Source organism: Sprattus sprattus (assembly GCF_963457725.1).
Source record: "Sprattus sprattus genome assembly, chromosome: 19".
NCBI classification, from domain to species: Eukaryota; Metazoa; Chordata; class Actinopteri; order Clupeiformes; family Clupeidae; genus Sprattus; species Sprattus sprattus.
In genome coordinates this window covers 16,006,277-16,028,357 of record NC_137917.1, presented here as the reverse complement: position 1 = coordinate 16,028,357, position 22,081 = coordinate 16,006,277, and the positions used below count along the sequence as shown (strand labels likewise).

Sequence of the window (22,081 nt, the reverse complement as noted above, 5' to 3'; positions counted from 1 at the left end):
GCAATAAAGGACACTGAAAAGTCAGTTGCCTCTTTGCGTCTTTATTAACAGATCCAAAGAGACATGCCACTCCAGTGTACAAGCCACTGACAGATCATTGTTTGGCATGCAGCAGAAGGGCTGCATTGTATAGTTAAGAAAAATACCAACGTTCCATACAGAACAATGTGTTTTTAAAGACAGCAGCAAGTAGAAGCAGGCCATCACTTTCTCCCAGGATGGTAGGTAAATTAAGGCGATCAAAAAAAGCATTCTTCAGTCCGATCTAATGACGGACAAATCAGAATCTTAAATACACCAATATAATTCCCACCTCCAGCCGTTCACTTGCACAAAATGTCCGTTGAAAGATACATAATTTGAGCGGCCCAAATATTTATCTTTTGGTTCGTTTGGTTTTCTTGCCCTCTGTGGTGGGTATTTTTCTGTTCTTGTTCTTGTTCTTCACATTGTGCGTTTCATAATATCGCACCCCAACCTTTTTCGTCTTTTGGGAACGGTCGATCCTTCGTTTCTGCAGAGACAGACAGGGCAAAAGAAAAACAGAGAGATAAGACAAATGCAAGTGTTTCGGCTTGAGAAACAACAGGAACTCTTTCTTTCCGTCTTTGAGGCAATCATGAACACATCCATCTGTGGTGTCAACCCAGACAGATGAGGCACGCGGGGAGAACATGCCAGGACATACCTCTTTAGATGTGAGCTTGTTTCTCTCCTCTGGCTCTTCATCATCCTCAGCCTTCCTCTTTTTGCCCGCCTGCATCGTGCCTGCGTAAGAGATGACGAAGACAATGATGAAGATCACATTTAGGAATCCGTAAAAATTCACAACAGTTATCATTACCTTATGCGGACATCAACACTTACATCCATGCTACATACAAAAACTGTAAACGGAGGATCTATTATGACTTATTCACAAGTCAGATGATATAAACTCTTTATTGACAGACTGAAATTAGGGTCGACATTTAATAATCAAATAAAAAATGTAACCTGAGCGTGTCCTTTGAGAGGAAGTGAGTTTAAGCCTGTGCCTTTCTTTTCCATAGCTTTAGCAGGGGTTAAAGAAATGAATCCCCTGGTGGGGTTCTGCCTCAATGAGCTGCTACAAATATGTCAGTACAGATTTGGAGGCCCTACTCTACGGTTCATTAAGTTGTATTCACTGAGTAACATTAGCAAAAGCTGGCAGGTTTTAAAAAGGGCGTTTGTTGTCTTCCATTCACATAGTTTTAACCAATAAGCGTCAGCCGTCACTGAGTGTGCCACCCAACAGTTATCGTGCCCCACATTAGTACCTACCCAGGAGTAGGTACTTATTTTGCCCCTCAAAACAGGCATGAAAGAGGTCCTACAAGGGCAATTTCTGCAGTGGAAAAACACCTAAAGGTACCGGCCCCCCTAAAGCGGCCTATGGGTTCCTGCAGTGGAATAGCACCTTATGCTCTCTCTGTGACAAGGATTAAAATATCCACTCACAACATGGGGGAAGTAAAAAAAAAAACAAGGGAGACATGGCTTTCTTGGGCTTTTGTCTGTCTATTTTTGGTCAAAACATTTTCTAAAACTTTGTATCACATAAATAAGCTTGCCATCCAAACATGCCCTTTTCAGTTCGGACATGCTGAAAAAAAAAAAAAAAAAAAGAGTCCTCAGATTTGGTGGAGTTACCTTTAGTGCGTTTGGATTTATTTGCAGCGGTCTTCTGTTCCTTCATGTCTGCAAACACTTTCTCAGACAGACCTTTTGGGATTCTGTCAAAGAAACACAAGGAGAACACATTACTCACAATATCAACTGCCCGCTACCAAAGGTTAGGCGTTAGTGGGTTGGGTCTGCCCTGGGGAGGGGAGACCTCCACAAATCATACACCACTTAAGTGTTTCAGGCCAAGCCTTGGATAAGCCGTGATCTGAAATTTAACAACGAAAACATTAACAATACAATGACGCAGAAGACGGCAGCATAAATCAAGCAGATGAGCCAGAGGCAAATCGAGAAGACAAGCCAGATTCTACCAATGGCCAGGAATGTGGAGAGGGGCACAAGTTCACCTCAAGACACCCCTCTCACTCACTCACTCACTCACTCACTCAAGAACTCCTGGCGAACAACGCCGCATTTCAAAGGGGTAAAAATAATTCCATAATCATGGAAGACTGACCGGATAGCCGAGAAGTGCTTGGACTTTGCCCGATCCAGGAAATGCTTTAACTTGGCAATCTTCTCATCCAGCTGTTTGTTCGTCTCGCGTGTACTCTTGCTCTTTGATCTCTCAGCATCAGGAGCGGGGCCTTCCTTGACTGGTTTCTCCTCATCCCCTTTCTCTCGTTCCTCATCTTCATTTCCTCCCTCCTCATCCTCACCGTCACCTTCCTCACTACCATCCTCGTTCTCGCTACCATACTCGTCCTCGCACTCGCTGCCAGACAGGTCGAGGAGGTCAGGGGTCTCGACGGGCACCAGGTCTTCATCAGTGAACTGAGGCGCTACGTTGATCTTGCCGAAGTTTTGCCGGATGTTGGACAGCATCTTCTTCACCTGCTCTTGCTTGTGTTTCAGCAGCTCTTGGGCCTGGTTGTCAGAGGCCGTGGCCTCTATCTGCTCCTCTGGCAGCTGCTCCTCGCACATGGCCTCCTCTGCCTCTACAACAGGGCCTTCCAAGGGCAATGCTGCTTTCTCCTAGGATGGGATCAAATTAAAACAAGTACCTCTACTTAAAACCAGTGAAAGGGACGTACGCCATAACTCCCCCCAGAATGTAGAGGCTGCAATGCCATAAAAAAATGTCATGTCATACTCAATATTCCTTCACAAAGGATCACAATAACTGTTGATTGACACATTGAAAGAATGTCATCAATTGCATAAAACCTTGATAATGCAATTTAGAATAGAATACTTGCATTTTACCAGAAGGTGGCAGAAGGTTCATTTGAAGTTTTAACATTGTGGCTAACAACCTTTTGCCCTGTTCCCTCACCTGCTCATCTGCATCCATGCCAAGGGGCTTCACAAAGAAGGGAATGCGCCCCCGCTGCCAGTCATTCAGCACCATCTTGGACACGGTGGGAAGGTCAGGCTCACCGCCCTACAATCATCACACACACACAGAGGCGGATTTTAAAACACATTTCCTAATCAAACAGAAGCCACAGAGTATGATCTCATACCCTTACTCACTCATTAACCAAAACAACTCCATTTCAATTCCATTCCCATAAACCAGACCCAATCTAACGAACAGGCCTAAAAACATCACCAGCACCGGACGAAGACCCAATGTGGTCATCCTCTCTGAGGAGCACTTTCTCAGTGTTAGGTATTTGGTGAAATGTTCATTTGTTGCTTTCTGGGAGTATGGTTCTGATTAAAACGGGCCTGCTGGTTTCTGAGAGCCGTGACCGGTGGAGTCAGTTCTGCAGCTGCTGCTGTGGGCTGAGAGGCAAGGCCGGGTCGAGCCAAGCCCGACCCAGCAGCCTGGGAACAGTTTCTGTGGCTGACTCACTCCACCAGCCCCCACTGGCACGCTCTGGCCCGTCTCCACCCAGCAGGCCCGGACGTGACACATCGTGCCTGTTTACTTGCAAAGTTAGGTAAACAAACACACTCACACATACACACACACAGGGTGTGCGTTCAGGGTGTACACCTTTTTTTTGTGCTAATGGCGGCCAGACCTTAAGGAGTTTTCCCATGCGGAATGCAAGCTTTTCCAGGAAATCCTCGGCAGATGTCCAAGACGGAATTCGGTAGGTCTTCTGGATGTACTCAGCCTTGGCCCTCTCCAGCACCGCGCCAATGTGGTCCTCTGGGGTCTTGATCTTCTCAACTTGGACCTGGCCGAGGAGAGTTCATGTATGTGAGATCCACTCCAACAGTGACAGCTTTGAATGATATGCATGTCTGATGGTAGCGTAGGGGGGGGCCTTACCACTCCTTTGAGAACGATGTCTGTCTCGCTGTCCCCGGAAGGATACACAACACCTGGACAGTCGATGAGGAAAATGCGTCTCATCAGGGTAATATACTGCCAAACCTGGAAGGGACGATGACATACATGGATTACATGGAAACAGGGAAACTATTCTATCATTCCAGGCTGAAACCTGGATACACCCAATAGCCGGACATTGTTTAGGAGACGTCTAGTTAGAGGAGAAAACAGATCAGGATAAATCTAGTTAGAGGGGAAAACACATTATCCGGTGCTTTGGAATCGCAACGGATACCCAAGAGTGGAAGATGGCTGTTTTCAATCTGGTTATAAAAAACGAGTCATCATCAGCCTTCCCTTACCTCCTCTCGTCTTCTCTAAGAGAACCATTACTCACAGCCTGTTTGTACAACCAAAGGAGATGGCTGACAGGATGGGGAGGGGCGGAGGGGTAATTTTGACACAAACACACAAATACATGTGTTTAAGGCCATAATGGCCTGCTGGAAAGCTACAGAAAGTTCATGGCCTCCACCAAACACACTCATGTCAAAGCTATCCAAGAATGTATTATATACTACCATTCCGATTTTTGGGAATGAGGATTCTGTGTCATTTTCAACATGAAAAAAATGCCAGACAAGTAAATTACCCCTGTCAAAAGGGGGTTGATGGTGGGAGTAAGGAGTATTGAGCACATTACAAGCCATTTGCCAACAAACCCCATTGTATAAGAAGTACAAGGCGTTTGGCATTTGCATTACGGGTGAAATGAAGGGCGAGGTGAGCAGAGGGCTTTGCTGCCTTACCTTGGTTTCGCCAGCGAGAGGCGCCACATTGCATACTTTTTTGTGGCGCAGGGTGTTGATGATGGAGCTCTTTCCAACATTAGGGTAACCAATGAAGCCAACACTTATCTGCTTTTTGTCTGTGTGGAGCTGCAATGGCAAATGTAAGAAATTAAAAACAAACGGACAGTGATAGACAGTGTAAGCACTCATTCTCTCTTCTGTACATTTAGAATGCAAACAAGAAAGGACAAAGTTAAATTGGCAATAGGAGATAAGAGCTGCAAAGGCCACAGTTTTCCAGTTTCTTATTTATAAAAAAATCAGCACATTTTCAAGTGAAATAAAAAAAAAAAAAACATACTGGCTGGTACAGAGTTTTAAAAACAGTGCGTCTCTTCTGTCCTTGCGCAAGACCACAATACGACTCGGACACGATATTATCTATTAGCACAGCTCTCCAAGTTCAACACAGCATTAGTTCTGGTGGTCTACTTGATGTTTCCAAAGGGGAAAATAGTGGTTTGCTTCACGCAACGCTCTTCAAAGTGATTACGGCCCAGGATTTACAACTCTTTCATAGTAACTATGGTATTCCTGGACTTGTTGTTCGGCTAAAAGAGTATATCAGTAGTATAACTTTCAACTTAATTTATTTGTCCGGGAACCTGCACGCTCTTTTTAGAGCTTCCAACTACTTGTTTACGGCCCAGGCTCTATAAATAGGGGCTGACAGCAAATGTGTAGTCGGGAGCGTTGCCTGGAGACCAAGTGATGTTGGGACAGCGGGGGAAGACGAGGGGACTGAGCCACATGGATAATCATCAGTTCACCTTTTCACCCGGCCGCAAGCATGACAAAAGAGGTGCACACATGTGTGTGTGTGTGTGTGTGTGTGTGCGCTCGATCACTGACTCTCACTCTCAGCCAACAGTTCGAAACACACCATGACATGCAGGGATGGAAGAAATACAGATGAGGAATCAAAAAAATGGAGAAAAAACAAAGCTGTTGCTGCAGTTTCTGTTCTCGTATGAAGGGGACAGCGAAGCGTACCTTGCCAAACTGGCGTAGGAGCTGAATGAGGGAGCCCTTGCCGAAGGAGTTGGTGAGACTGGCGTGGAAGGCCAGCGTGGGGTACTCACTGGACAATGTGGCCACCCAGCGTTTCTACAGCACAAAAAACACAAACACACACACTGTTAGCACATACATCACCCTTCACAAGAACATACCCATACTGATCCACTCACGGCTCTGCATGAAGCATCCATTATAAGCAGTGGCTTATTACCCATAATAAGCCTGTGTAATAGTTTTCATCTGAGGGCTGTCTACTGACACCTCATCCATTCTGCTCTTCTGCTCCCCACGGCACGCACACACTGCGCTGACGCACACACTGCGCTGACGCACACACACAAACACACACCTCCGCCATGAAGTCAGGCTAAGATAAATACCCCTGATGGTAAACGAAGCAGAACTGGCGAGGGCACACCAGAGGGAAACTTGATGAGAGATTTCCATTCCAACATGCTGTATGCGCACACAAAGAAAGCATTAACGCAACGCACAAAGGTACCTGGCACGGGACACCCAAACAACAACAAACAAACAAAACAAAAAAAAAAAAAACACTGCCGCAGTAATTTGAAGCCGATAAACAAATCTTTTGGAGCAGGCAATTTGCTTCCTGTTTCCTGTTTGGTGACCCCCAGTTTTGATTTTTAAGCACAAACACATGTACATGTGAAAATAAAGGTGTGTTTGTGAGTGTGCATGTGTGGGTGTGGGGGGGGGGGGTCTGAGATAAACAAAGGGCTGCTAGTCATGCACATCAAAACAGAAAACTTTCATCAATGACTGGGAAAAACGCGCTGCAGAAGCTGCTCACCGTGACCCAGGTGGGGATGAGGTCGCACTTGTTGAGCACGAAGATGAGGTGCTTCCAGGGCTTCTCCTTCTTGATGTAGGTCTCGATGTTCTTGGAGCGCGTGCCCAAAGGGTCACGTGCGTCCAGAACCTGGATGATGACGTCTGAGGAGTCGATAACCTGCGGAGAAGGCGGGTGGGAGGTCAAGTTTGGTGGCCACTTCAAGAAGGTATCAGCTGGCAAACCTTGTCTAGGCGGTGGAAAGGGTGTGTGTGTGTGTGTGTGTGTGTGTGTGTGTGTGTGAGAGAGAGAAAAGTCTAAGTGTGTGTGGATATGTGTCTTAGAGCAAGGGGTCAGAGCAGTTTTGAAGGCCAGGAAGCTAGCTGGGTTTTGGTTACCTTATAAAGTTCACCCCAAATCCTCTTGGACTGTCCTTTCTTGAAAATCTCCTCACGAGCTTCATTCCTAAAAAACACCACCAAGCACTGATTAATGAACACTGAGATGAGACACAAGCAAAAGTAGAGAGGAGGATCCCTTCAAAAGCCTCCACTCTGAGTGTTTTGGGGAACAGGATCTCAGTAACATCAAATCTTCAAAAGAACAAACAGTTGAACTCTTTCTGGATTTAGACTTGTGGCTATAGTTTGCATTACTAAAATCAAGTTATAAAGAACATACAACTTATGATTGCATCTGCAAATGGAGAAATCCCCCTGAGAACAATAGTGTCAAACATTTAAATAACACCAAACATATGAAGGACATCATCAAGGGGACAGGTCTGTCTGAAAATGCTTCTGTGGTTTAACCTTACCTTTTCAGAGAGTGTGCTTAGACCTATCTAAATCCTCACGATACCTTCAGCTGTATTGCTTTGTTCCTGCTGCATGTTTACCTGATGCCATCGTCCTCTACGACCAGGTCCCGGTCCTTGTCTGCACTATAGGTGTCAGCAGAAGCCTGGGCTTTCTCCAAGAGGTCCTGCACGTCATCCGAACATAAACTGGGCCTTTTACGCTGAGACTTGGGGCCAAATGTCGTTTCGTACGTCTCCGTGTCCAGGATATGAACCTTGGAGTTCTGTCGGGGGGGGGGGGGGGGGGGGGACACAGAGAAGGTGGTGAGAGCGAACATTGAGGGACACTTTTTGACACTTGTCTCAGCTAGTCTGACAGCTAGAACCAGAGCAGACTAGTAGCGATGGACCAGTGCTGTAGAGCCAGATCGGCACAGCAAAGCAGCATATCACAGTAGAGCAGCCAAGCTACAACAGCAGAGCAAAGCTTTGTATGCTCACCGGCTGGTTTTACAACCGCCTGCTTCACATTACCGATGGAGTGTGCAAGTCAAGTTCAACATAAACACTTCCGTGCAGCGTTCACATTAGTGGGGAGAGACCTGGTGTTTATAGCAAAAATATAAAATGAAATAAAATCATTAGCAGCCACTTGGAGCTGGCTTGGAGGCTGGAGATGGAACTGCAGGTGAACACCGAATGGTCGGTTCAGATGGGCTTCGGGTTTGGTGTGTGTGGAATCCAGCTGAGTTCTTGATGAGTGGCCAACCGAGGCACTCAGAGGAAAGCAGGCGTGTAATTCAAAGCTTCAAGCAAGTCAGGAAATCATAATGCATCCCGCAACTTTTGTGATCGAAACTTGTGGAATACATGTATATTCCAATCCTAAAAAAATCTAAAAAAGTTCTCATTGATGGAGCAACTCTTTTTGGATGGGCTCGCTCACGCGAGAATGTGAGAAACTAAGACAAAAGACAGAGTTAGACACCAAACAGCCAATGCAATGTTATTTGGCATTTCCAGGATTGATGTCAGTCAGTCATGTCGCAACAAACAAAAGAAACTAAATAGCCTAACATTCACCAGATCTTGTCAAAGTCGGTTCATTTCAAGACTTAAGGAAAAAACTGTGAGAATCTGCACAGGGATTTTTGATCTCGTATTCTTAAATCCAGTGGACGCCCTTTTGACACCGGCCAAGCCATGTGCGGCCTTGCCACTCATTATTTGCTGATGTCTGGTGTAAAAAGAAGCCTATTCGGGCCATTCGCACATTCTTGTGCCGACCGCTGTTAATCTGAACCTCTCCTCGCTCATCCCGATACTCCATTTGTCTTGCCTCAATCCCCAGGGCACACAGCAGTTTCTTGCTGGTACCCATTAGCGGCAGGGTAATCTTCTGTGAATCGGTGGTGACTGGAAGAGGTGGAGCTCTGTTTTGGCAGACGTCGGCAGAAAGAGCTGGAGTTTCAGAGTGTGCCGGAGAGGGATCAGAGCGGCAATAAACGAGACGCAAAACAAACAAAACCAAACCCAAAAACCAAACCAACAGGATGTCGGGACAAGGGCATCAAAAAAAATTAATCCTGACAAGCTTGATAGGCCATTATGGGTTCATCATCGGCACATTAGCAGTTTTCACATCAGTCAGGCAAGACTGATGAGATTTCAAAAAGAAAACACAAATATCTACATAAATTACCAACCACAAATAAATAAATAAATAAAAATTACTACCGTATATCAATAAATGAATAAATAAAGGGGGGGCAAGTATTGGAGTCAAGAGGAAACAGGCTCACATCTCTGAGGCTGAGATCAACAGCATGTTCGGCGAGCACAGGACCTTAGCCGCTCTGAGGTTTCTGCTGTTTTGCCGTTGTGTGCATTGCAGAGACGAGGGCTTTTAGATCATTCCTGCTCTGTCTGATACGAGGCAACAAATGTGGCCTTCACAGCCAGTAAAAAAAGCACGGATCAGCCCGTCCCGTTAGGAAAGAAAGCCGAAAGCATGTCTGTCCTCAAACCCACACTGTGCTCTACAGCTGTGAACCAGAAACACACCATATATGACATAGTAATTATCTGTGAATGCATCAAATTTGAGGAGATGATGCACTATGAAATGGCAGTGTGTGTGCGTGTGTGTGTGTGCGTGTCTGTATGTGTGTGTACTGACGTGGGCTTTGACGCGGTCGTGCAGAAGGGACATGGGCACTTTGCTCTGCTTCATCACCACCCTGTAGGGGTTTTTCACCACTGCACCCATCTCATCCTGAAACTTCTGCAAGGACGACTGCTTGATGACCCGCGTGTTGGCTGAAGGGATGGGAGAGAAAGACAGATGCAGTTTAGTGTTGAAGATCACCACAGATGGGCGACTTAGAGCCTGAAGGTCGACATGTTTCAATTATGTACACATGTGCAAGTCTGTTGGAAGTTGGAACACTGCAATTATTATCATTATTATTACTAATGTTGCACGTAAAAAAAAAAATTGTGAAATGAAATGATTTGGTTTCCAGTTTATCATTACATGAACATTCATTCACTGAACACTCTAAGTAACTACTGTGCCGGGATCATTGGAAACACACTGTGCAAAAGCAGCCATTTCACCATGACCTGCTAGTGTCCGATACAGGTATATCAAGTATCTAGGAGATGTTTAATTATTGACGAGACCAATGCGATCTAGAAGAAAATGTGCCTCATCACCAGGTCATATAATCTCCTCCAATTCAAATGAAAGTGTGCAATCTGACTATCTGAATGTTGTCATCTCTGACAAACAAGTCTACACTGGTGTGAGACCTGACCTGAGGAAAAACGCTCTGACCTTTCTTACTCACACAGAAGGAAAGCTGGAGTTTTGAGTGACCTCACAATTAGAAAAATTAAAAACCATTCCTATGTATTATTTCAGCTGATATGTCTTAACTTGTTTGGGAGTGCTTTTGACTGGTATAAAAGTTAGACCAGGGGGGAGGAACTTGTGTGCTGGTATGGATGTTTAGTGAGGAAAAAGCAGAAGACCTCTGTACTCACCAAACCATTTGATGTTCGGCTCCACTCTGGCGACTGTGCCATCAGCCACAGTGGACTGATACGATAATGGCCTAATAACCTTCCCTCTGTTGTTACTGTAGACAAAGACAAAAAAACATGATTAACAGGAACTATTTTACCGTTCTAGCTTCAAATCGTTTAAACAAGGGTCTGTGGCACCTTCACAGTTAAGGGTGTTCTGTATTCAGCCTGGCTATTGTCTGCCCGTAACTGAACAGTGTTTCCCACACATACTGTAGACTGTAATGTGGCAGGCCACACAGGAATACTCACAGGCGCCAAATTTTAGTTTGGCAACCCATTTTAGCATTTCATTTGAGAGAAAAACGCCATACGTGTTTAATTAACTAGTGGGCAATCTCCCCCCGTTTCACCCCTGCTATTGTATAATACAATGTGTGTGGGTCTGCATATTACAGCTACACATTACAAAATGATGCAAAGTACAAATAATGAAAGGTAAGATGAAAGAAATCCTATAATGTCTTAGGGTGCTCATATCCTACATTTCCTGGGGTACCCAAAACGTATTATTCTGTGTTTTTTATATTAATGATGTTCCCTATTTAAATGGCAATGCGTCTGACGCCAACTTCCTTTTACCGTTGAGGGCATCCCAAAGATTGCCGCTGTCTCACACCCTACCCCTTCATTAAGAGCTACATACCATCGTTGCTTTTGCCTGTACATATTCAGGCGTTTGATAGTAGAACGGTCCCTCATGTTGCTTCCTCCGGCCCCCTTGGCGCGGTCTTGGAATGGAAAAAAATACAGGGAAAGTTACTTTGGAGAGCTGCCTACAGACAAATCTACGGTAACATTTAGGATATTGTCAACAATGTTTACAATACTAAATAATATACCTTATTAGAAATCAATTCATTCATTGATTCGTCATTTGGCATACTTCTATAAACTAACTTTAAACTGACACTTAGGACAGGGGTATTATCTTCACGTGATCTGAATGATCTAAACAGCCAAGTACTCCACAGCTGTTGGTCAACACCACTGCATTCCAAATCAAAGCTACAATCTGTCTTCTGTGCAATAAGCGGCGAAGGACCGACATTTTATACTCCAAGTCTTGGTAAGGTCGATAAACAAATATCTTGCGTTTGCTGAACGGGATACTTTTTGGAGAAGTTCGTTTCAGTTAGCTTGTTAACATTACCTAAAAACTAGCATTAGCTGTTTACATGTGACATGCTAGCTAGCTAAATTCGGTATTCTTACCTGGATTACTACTGGACGATGAGGGATTTATCGACATCTTCCCTTTAAACTGGGGTTTCACCATGATGACGGTATTTCGGGAGCTTTTCAAAGAAATGAAATGTGGGTATAAATTCAACGTTTACTCAGGGGGTCCCAGTTCCTTACGATCCACGTGTAGTACCCAGCGCACTACCCGGAAATACGTCACTTCACACATCAGAGCAAAGGGTGCGCTGGTAAACCATAGACATGTCTATGTGGTAAACTGCCACCCCGAGCGGTAATGTAAAAAAATAAAAATGTATTATTAATAACTGTGTTAAATAGTAATACAGAAATTATTGAATCACTATTTATGAGTAATATTTCAATATTAGAGATCATACTTTATTAGTTTGTACTGGGGGTCCACTATATTATTATTATTTATTTTAATTATATAATTTTGTATTATTATTTCTTTCTTTTATTTCCATATCTCTCTGCCATGCCATGCCAGGGGACAATGGATGAAAAATAGCTAACCAAGCTAATTCCGGTGCATTTACGTTTTCTGGGAAATGTTTTAATGTATACTGCTTTTCAAATAAACGCATAAATAAATAAAAACATAATTATTTGTATTATTTGAGTAGTAGTATTACTATTATTATGTATACAGTAGGCTATATTATCATTAATTGGATTCCCTCCCTGCATAAGCGCATTATTATTATTAGCATTATAAGTAGTAGCCTAGTAGTAGACCGTAGTAGTACAGCGGTATTAGACTAGTATTATGATGAATGAATAAGATAAGACGACTTTGCACCTGAATGGATCTTGATTAGCAGCCACAGTATGACTAAAAGCTGTTTAAAGGGGCGGGGAAAGATGATACCTGACCAGTCTGATACCACCTCATTGAAAAACTGTTGAATTCCTCATCCTGAAGTGCATCTTGAGGTACTACTTCCGCAACAAATTCTTTAATCCTAGTGGGATTTGGAGTTTCTTGCCATCGTCTTTGAGTTGGCACAATTGTCTAACAGAGCAGTATCTGGTTGTGAAACACATGTTATCCCTGCTCCTCAGAGTAGGGGAAGAGCACAGGAGAGAGTAAGAGTTGAGGGCGGTTAAATAGGAAAGGGTTGGGGAAAACAGGTTTGTATTGTTGTGTGTGTGTGTGTGTGTGTGTGTGTGTGTGTGTGTGTGTGTAATAATGCACTGCACGTGTGTGCCGTTAGAATGACTAATGTTCAATTCTGTTTTCAATGTTCCATTTTAGGTTGTATTCGTGTTCCCCTGCTTGTGTTATTGTGAGTGTGTATTTCTATTATCTTTATGAGTCTATGTGATATGTGTACTGTGATACTGTCTGCAGTTCCTTGTGTGTTATGTAAAAATGAGACCCCCCTAGCGATTCTGTCCAATCTGAAGGAATGTTGTGGTGGTGCATTAACAGCAAGACACCAAAAAACTGCCTTCTGCTTATTTCCCTTCAGTGTTAATGGTAAAGGAAAGGCTATATTAGTGGTAGGCTTAGATCGTTAAATCGTTGTTGTCAAAGAAGCGAAAAATATGAAGGAAAACGAAATCGGGACAGGCAACGGCAGAAAACAAAACATATTCCTGTTTTACTTTGGACAAGTAATTTAGCATACCAAATTGAAATACAATTTGATGTTTAATAGCTGTAGCTAGAACATGGCTATGGACAAACACACCTAACATTTTTCCCTAGTATTGTAATTTTACATTTGCGTTTATTTATTCGCCACTAGATGCCACTAAATCCTACACACTGTACCTTTAACGGTAACATAGCAGGTTAAAAAAGCAGCAGGTTAAAAAATATTTGCTAGATTAATTCAAAACTTTCAGTAAAACAGCTCTACTGTGCCAAAGAAGACAATTAGCAGTAAATCCTGTTAAGACTAGTGAATAGACTGTTTAAATAACCTCATGGTATTTAACAATATACCACTTACCACAGAAAGACAGAAGTGTTGTGTCACTGCAGATTGCAAGAGTAGAACGCCTGCAGATTATGAGATAGTGGGAGGAACAGCAGCAAATGTTGTCTAAGCAAATGCAGGATCCCTTCTGGAGCACATACTTATTTTTTGTAGTTGATTGCTGAACTAAAAGATGTTTGTATTGAAAGCATTAGCCATATATTTCGGACTAGCTTATTATAGTACTGTAGAACAAAAAAAAAAAAAAACACCATAATTGACGATAAAAGTAGAATATAATTATGTAGAATTTTCTGCAGGCCAAATTCATTTTTTATCAATGCATAAAACAAATACATTTTCATTTCATTCAATTTCAAGTAAACTCTTTTAGGTAACATAATTAATTTAATCATAATAATTGATTCAGCTCCCTTATTTTCACGAATATCTGTTACATACCCCTTATTGAGTTTATACATTTTACAATGCATTGTAAATTTGGAAAAAAAAAAACAGCCCAGTATCTATGAAGCTAGTACTCTTTTCAAGCAAAAAAGAAAGATAGAAAGTCTACTGATCACTACACAATTTAAAGTCACTTCGGTCCTTACACCTAAAAAGACTCACCTGTAGGTACGGAGAAACAGGAGAGGTCAGTTGAAACTGTATTGAGTGATCTACACTGCCTGCTCCAGAAGAGGGCGTACTAACATTGATGTTAGCCAAATCATTCCCAACTGCCCTTTTCTGCTGTTCCAGTGAAGAATCTATAGGTCTGGTGGTGGCTGAGAGCCAACATTAGTCTGGTCTCTGAGCTCATTATCTGTGTTCATTGCTACAACTGCTCTTTATATCCAGACCGCATGAGACAGGATGATCTCACTGGGTTAGAATGTTGGTGTGCTGATATGATAAGATTTGATAGACTCTCGCTGTGCAGGAATAAAACATTGTGCTGTGATATGCTTGGAGGCATTGCATTACTCCATCTGTGTCAAAAGGCAGTTCTTAGCCCCCCCTGGTACCAAGAATTGTTCAGCTTTGAAATCCAAATGATCTGATTGTATGGCTATAGCTTGAATCGAGCTCAATTCAAACCAGTTCTCTGTCAGTTAGGATCTGTTGACAGACGCTGACAGAAACAACATTTACTATATGAGAAACAGAGATAAGCCTACACTGGTCCAGGGTCCATATTTCTTTTTCACTGACAACACATTTACTCTTTCACTGACATTTATATTTGCCCTCTCCATTCTGTTAGGAGTGCCAGATATCAAGAAAGCAATTCCCCACAGCACGCAAACAGAATTGAAAGTCAAATAAAGTTTTTTATTTATGTTTTTTAAAACTTTTTTGAAAATGACTTTCAACAATGTTTCCTTATGGTAGGCTATGTCAGAATCCAAGTCCATCAGTACCACGCTAACATAAATCAGCTCATTGCCACTCGTACACAGCAGATCATAGATCATTGCATGAATTTTGAAAGGTTTGATAAAATATTAAAGATAGAGCAGGTTCTCCCATGAAGCTTTATAACCTGATTGAAGGACTAGCTAACATAGGCTATACCTGCTAGTGTGTAGCATCACAGTAAACGCTAGTGCTGCAAACTACAAGGTGTGGCGTAATCACCCAGTTACTAAGGGGGAGTCTGCTTGTGCTCAACTTCAGTCTGCGGCAGCAACAAAAGATTCCAGACCGAGGAATGTCCTCTGTTCATTTTCATGTGGACGGGATTGGAGCTGACAGTAGCAAAAACACCACAAATGAATACATAAATAAATAAATAAATCCTTAGATCTCGATGATCTTGATCGCTGCACTTTTACAGAACCATTTGCTTTGTTTTAAACTCATGAAATATATATGGATATGCCAAACAAAATTCTGTTTCATTAGGACAGCTCAGTTATGTTCAGTTTTTCATTGGTTGAGATAATACGTTCTTGCATTCATTCTTCAGTGCTCTCAATGAATATGCATTTATGTGGGAGTCATTTCATCTCAAAAATTGACTTGTTTGTATGTAATGACCTACACCACTCTTCCTGTAATTCTAATGATTGCTGTTCTCAAGCCTGTGAGCATGGCTTGTCTGTGTTGTCCGAGTTGACTTATGTCAAGAAAAACACAGGGAAACAAAGCAATGCAAACAGTAAAAAACATCTGGCGATGTAAGACTCTCTTAAAAACGTGCAGCTTTTCTTTACACTAAAATGCAATGTTATGGTTGTTAGCAGGGACGTGCACAGGAATTTTGAAGGGCAGTTGCTCTGCCCTGGGAAAAAGGGGCAACACGTGCATTTTTGTCACCGCTGCTGCCACGCCCCCGTCCCCTGGACGCATATTTTGCCTATATTATTTTAAACTCTCACTAACCGCCGCCGCCGCCACAACCCCGTCCCCTGGACGCTTATTCCGCGATCATTTTATATAGGGATACATGAAGTTCTGCAGCCGTAATACTGTTTAAAAATATATATATATTTCCTTCGGAGGGGCAACTTCATTCGAGGAGGGCAACAGGCAGTTGCCCGAGCACCCTTAGCCCCCTCCTGTGCACGTCCCTGGTTGTTAGTAATCACTAGAATATGGTGTTACTTGTGGTAGTGCTGGCTGTAGGGTTGAACGAGGTCTACCAAATTGGCATATTACTTTGTCTACAGTGTTACATCTTGAAGGATGAGATTGGGGGGGTTGGGGTGACCGAGATGAGCTAGCGACAGACGCAAGCACCCCCGCTTGTGAGTTCGAGTCCAGTGCAGGGCTGTGCTGTGCTTGTCTACACAACACAGGTTACATTGGTGCAGTAACCCGGATTGGGAGTGAGGTTAAGGGGAGTGAGGTTAAGGGGGGCGAGTTTAATGGTAGACGGCGGGTACAGTGTTGTGCAGTAAGTAAACCTCACCTCTGATACCTTAAGAGACAAATGCTAGCATCCATGGGTTTTAGTCAAAGACAGTCATTGAGAACCTCCTGCCCTTGGCAAAAGCTTTTGGACCTCCCTTCTCATGTAGCGGCAGCTTCTTTGGCACCAACCAGTGTTATCTACATCAAGGGTGACTGACGTGCTTTCAGACGTGCTTTCAGAGTTTTCGCTTTGCCACTTTGAGGCCTGGTCACTTAGCCTAGGTGACCGCTAACCAGCATCCACCTGTTCAAGCATCAGAAAAGTCTTTGGTGGATGATCATATAGATTCATAAGTATCAATGACAGCTTGTCATTACAGCAAGAGCAGGCGTGGAATGCTTGTTTAGTTATTGGTCAGAGGCTGATTTCTGTGTAACAGCATGCCATTGCTTTCATGAAACACCTAGGTGTTGAGTTTAACAGGTTATACTGAACATTGGAACAAGAGTGAGGATGGGGGTCAAGGGCAGTTTGTTCATATGAACATGAACAGAGATTTTAAACTTCTCCATCAAGCTCTGCTCCTCATTCACAATTGGAAGTTAATGCTTGGCATATGCTAGAAATGACAAGTACACACTGCTTGTTCATCCAGTGGGCCAGCACTGCCCTTCCAGACGTGAGAAAAATAAGCAAACGCTGTGTCACTCTGTTTCTTGTATGCACAATTAACCTTATTCAAATTCTAACAACAAAATAAAGGAATTGCCTGCCTTTGAAGAGTGACACCACACTACTTCATCCAAATCAAGAAGGCTGTTGATTTAATTCTAGAAACACGATATAGTCCTTGTTGGTATCATGCCAATACCTGCAATGAAACACATTCATCCCTGTGTTCATAACTGTATTATTCTCCCTATGTACTTGACTGTAGAGTGGACAGAGCTACTCCATCACACGCAATACAATGCAAAATGCATCCAGCTCTCCTGTCGCTAGTCATGCAAAGTAAAACTGATGGAGAATGACATAAAAACGCTATGGGCAAAAAAGCCTTCAACTCTAGAAAACACATCCTCTCATTATCCCATCTAAAATATATTTACAACTCATCTCATACTGTGGCTATCTCATCCCACTTCAACCCCTTAGCCTCGTCTGTGAGGGGAGTGAGGTCACCTTGCTCTCGTGCAGACAGGGAAGGCAGCAACTAGCCCAGACAAATTAAACTGTAGCAATTAATAGCAGATTTAGAAAGCAATCTTACTCCAAACCAAAGGATTCAGCGTTTATTACATTTTATAGAACCATATAAAAACAGCCATAAGGTTGGTTTCCACCTAACTCATTAGCATATTTTAAGTGTATTCATGAAAATTCAGCTAAGGGAAATGCGAGGCTGCGTGCATTTCCATTTGCTGTGTTATGCGTATTACAACTTTGTATACTCCTGAAGAGCTGTGAGTTCAAAACTTAAGGTTGTCATGGCAACTTTAATGGCAAATGTGAACCCGTTTCTGAACCATTCCATTTCCTTATGCGAATCGGAAGTTAATCCACCCCCATCTAGCAAATTGATTTCTTATTCGACTAACAAGTTTTTATGTGGTTTTCAAGCATTTACACTTGTGATTACCTATTGGAATGTTCCAAATTCCCACAAATGGAAGCCCCACGTGCTCCTGAAAGCCGTCCAGTATTGTCAGAGCAGGAAACTTCGCTAATGACTTTGTTTCGTGCTCCATCCCGTTTTAACTCCCCGGACCAACCCTGTTCAAGGTTTTTTACTCCTGTGAGGTTGGGATATGTGGGTTGTTTGTTTGCGTAGTACAAAGGTCACTCTATCGGTATTCTCTTCATCCATTCCCGTCGCTACATAATGCTCCCCAGCTGCGAGGTGCCGAAATGGATGATGACTGGTGCCTCAGCAACGTGTTTGTGTCTGCCTTTACATGAACAGGGGAGTGAGTTTGGCATGGCACAGAAAATGTGGTTGTTTGTAACGATGACACGGAATGACCCCTTATTTACTAATGTGAAACTATTTTTCCGTCAAAACGGATTGATGAGGTTCTCCTAACAGAGATGACAGCCCACTGGCATATCGGCAGAGGCAGGAACATGCAGACAAATGAAGTGCGCTGTGAACTAAGAGATAAAGAGTTCCTGTCAAACAGAATGAATGATATCCAGTGAAATCTTTAAAAACGTAGTTCTCCACAGAGCAAACAAGGATCACAGAGGACCCATATTGACAACAAACTGATTTTAAATGATCAGACTAACTTCAGTGGACATTTGGCCCCAGCAGGGGTGAAAAAGGGTGAGAGTTCAGCCAACCCTCTGTCATGACTGTAAGCATCCTTAGCTACCCCAAGGCTACCAGTAAGTTACATTGAGTAACTTGGATATAATCTACAGTCTAATTTTGTGAAAGGAGAATACACAGCAGTGACTCCCTTGTAAGGAAGGACATATGGCCTAATCTCATACTGCACGACAAAGTCAAGAAAACCAGAGACGTGGGCCACAGAAGCTCACCATGAAAAAAAGTATAACGATTTATCATAAACAATTGGGTTAATAAATAATTGCTTCAGACACCCCCACTAATGCACTAATGCAGTGTCACAGGAATTATAAACATTTTAATTTTGTCAAAATCATCCGGGCAACTCTTGATAACAAGAGAACCACCAGATGCAGAGGATGCTAAGAGCTAAAAGCGCATGCAAAATGATAATCAAAACAGGTTTAAAAAGTATGCACCATGCAGTGGCACACCTGATCGAACGAGTCTAGTCCAATAACTGTGTTTGTGGGTAATATTTCAGAGCAGCTCATTAGCCAAGGATCTGAATTGAGCCAAGAGCAGAACTCTGGTACGGTAAGGGAGTACAGACTTCAACTGGCCTGACTAAACAAGTGGAGACGGATTATTGTCTGGATGACCTGAACTCTCCTACTGGTAGTTCTGCAAAAGAGAAGCCCTGGGCCCAGCAACCTCCCATAATGAAGAGGGCTTTTCAAGGAGCTTTGCTTCAGTGCTACTGAGGTGATGACAGGGTCTAAGGGATCTGTGGTCTCTCTTTCTCTCTCATACAGAAACTCTCTCTCACACACACACACACACACACACATCTTGGCTGGCCTTATGACAGACTATGAGATCATCTGATTCAAGCCCCTAATTTCAACCTTTTTGTTGGTTGATCAGGAGGACTGTCAAAATGATGATGCCTTTGATCACCCAGTTTCTTCTTCTGTTTAAAAATGTTTGGTTTTTATAACTGCACATATTTAAGTGTAGGCAGAATATCTGTGCGGGGGGAGGGGGCGTGGCGGCGGTGGTTACACATCAGTGGACCGCAAATTACTTTCTAGTCAGAATGGTGGTCCCTCGGACAAAACCAGTTGAAAACCCCTGCACTAGGTGTTAGAAGCTTTGTAGGTAAATCACCCACGTTTATCTTGAATTTTGGTTTTGAAGGACGATCACTTAAAGGAGCTTTAAAGGAGTTGTCCTAGGCTACTGAAAAAGCTAGTCATTGGCTATGGCTGAGACGCCCACAGACTACTTGGGGACATGTGAATTGACCTGTAATACATGAAGAAGTCTGTTGTTTGGGAAGTTGGCAAGCTGTCTAACTTTGACATACTTTGCAAGCAAAGCATAGCTAGACCCGGCACTAATAGGGGCATCAGTATGGCTGAAGATGGCATACTTGCAAATTGCCAACAGCAAATTGGCTTAAATATAGCTGAATAGTTGGGCTGTTATTCAGACATGGTTGGTGTGGGAAGTCTCTCAGTAATGCTTGAGATGTATCTTCAGGTATATTTATTGCTGTCTTAGATATTGACAAGTGTCCTATGCCATCGTGAGTATAGAAGGTGGTATCGGACACCGGACACCACTGTTGAGCCTTCTGGTGGCCTACTTCAATGAAATACTGACGAAGGAAGGTGCCAACTTGACAAACCCAAGTGAAATACTCACAAAGGCATCTTTGTTGTTGTTATCAAGTATTGATAAACTACCTGTATGACGGTTGTTGAACCTTGTTGTGTAATAATACTTAGGACTGGTTATTGGGTATGAGTACTTGCATGTGACTGTGAGTGGTTTGGCCGCCTGTGGGACGTCCCCAACCAACAGCACAAGGAACATAACATCTTTTCCTGTGTGTAACAAAAAAAAATCTGACACTTCATTTAGATGAGGAGAGAATAGTGTCGATTTACTGGCAAAGGGATTTGGAAGACTGTACAAGTCACTGGATGGAATGAGGACAAATAATGTGTAAGAGTGTGTCGTGTGTGTGTGTGTGTGTGATGTGTGATGTGTGATGTGTGTGTGTGTGTGTGTGTGTGTGTGTGTGTGTGTGTGTGTGTGTGTGTGTGTGAGAGCAGAAAAGCATATAAATGAGAACAAACAGTAAATCTCTAAAACTAATGAAAACAAGCAGGGGGAGCCCAGGCTGTGTTGAAATTATAGATCTTGTTTTGTCAGGGGGATGCGCTCTCCTAATGTGCTTTATCCCCTGTTTATTTTGCCCCTCAAACCCACCCTTGCAAAATTCTCCATGTTGTTTAGTTTGCAGCTTGCCGCAGCTACAGTTTTCACACCACATAAATCACGGCATTATCTTTTTGGCAAAAGCTGGGAAGGGTACACATTGGGAGTCCTCTTATAAAGAATGGTGTTTATGGGGGCCAATCTGTTCGATGTAATCTACCATTTCAACTGAGAGATAAGCCACAATAAACCGAATATTAATATCTTCAGAAGTATGACTTTGTGAAACATTCTGTGAACTATTATATGCAATCAATATTTGGCTAAATGAAGGCGTTCCTGTATACAACCCTGCTTAGTCATTACTGTTCATCATTCTTGTGGTGGGGTAGAGAGCATGACTGTATCACTAGTCATCCCTAACATACTCGCCTGCCAGACTGGGGGTACTGGAGGTGAGCACTGAATGTGCATGGTAACCTAGATGAGGTGAGCTAACACCTTCCCCAGCAATGGCAATCCACGCCCACAAACCCCAGAGTCTTAAACCTTTACTTAGGGTTTGCTAACTTTCACTACACATTGGGCTTCTGAGGGAGCCTTAGGAAATGGGGACATAATGGCTTTTGTCACCTTACCTTTGTGATCATCAATTATTCTGCTCTTCTATACATGCTTATTTGTGGTTAGGGTTGATCCCTAGACTGTCGGTCAGCTCCCTGTCATCAAGAGTGGATGGACAGTTATTAGTGTGCTTGCCCGAAGGGAAGCACAGTATTGTTATCGTCAAGTTTTCTTTATTAGTGTGCTTGCCCGAAGGGAAGCACAGTATTGTTATCGTCAAGTTTTCTTTATTAGTGTGCTTGCCCGAAGGGAAGCACAGTATTGTTATCGTCAAGTTTTCTTTATTTATTTATTTATTCCGTACGTTTTTCTTGCAGCTAACTACTCCTCGCCCGATTGAGCTAGAGACGCCATTCAAACACCAAAACGTCCGGCCCGATCCGGTGCAAGCTGCTATGACTTTTCGTGGCGGTACCCCATGCCACTCCTTTTTTATCCCTCTTTTTCA

General features: G+C 43.1%; 1 protein-coding gene across 1 annotated transcript; it reads right to left on the bottom strand.

Annotated features, from left to right (window-relative positions):
* Nucleotides 1–25: 25 nt before the first annotated feature.
* Nucleotides 26–11,879, bottom strand: gnl2 (G protein nucleolar 2). Its single transcript, XM_080857610.1, has 16 exons — nucleotides 11,709–11,879; nucleotides 11,140–11,224; nucleotides 10,452–10,546; nucleotides 9,583–9,722; nucleotides 7,503–7,687; nucleotides 7,003–7,069; nucleotides 6,626–6,784; nucleotides 5,785–5,898; nucleotides 4,750–4,878; nucleotides 3,938–4,042; nucleotides 3,684–3,842; nucleotides 2,987–3,094; nucleotides 2,168–2,685; nucleotides 1,675–1,757; nucleotides 689–768; nucleotides 26–514 (listed from the first exon to the last, which is right to left on the bottom strand). The coding sequence occupies exons 1-16, from the start codon at nucleotides 11,770–11,772 to the stop codon at nucleotides 377–379; spliced, it is 2,229 nt and encodes a 742-aa protein (XP_080713736.1). The 5' UTR covers nucleotides 11,773–11,879; the 3' UTR covers nucleotides 26–376.
* Between the last annotated feature and the right edge of the window lie 10,202 nt (nucleotides 11,880–22,081).

Bases quoted from the DNA above. Each gene is read 5' to 3' on its own strand.
- gnl2 (XM_080857610.1), bottom strand. From the start codon at position 11,772: ATGGTGAAACCCCAGTTTAAAGGGAAGATGTCGATAAATCCCTCATCG. The intron at 11,225-11,708 runs GTAAGAATACCG...TTCCATTCCAAG, and splicing joins ATCGTCCAGTAGTAATCCAG to ACCGCGCCAAGGGGGCCGGA. The intron at 515-688 runs GTATGTCCTGGC...CTGTCTCTGCAG, and splicing joins ACAAGCTCACATCTAAAGAG to AAACGAAGGATCGACCGTTC.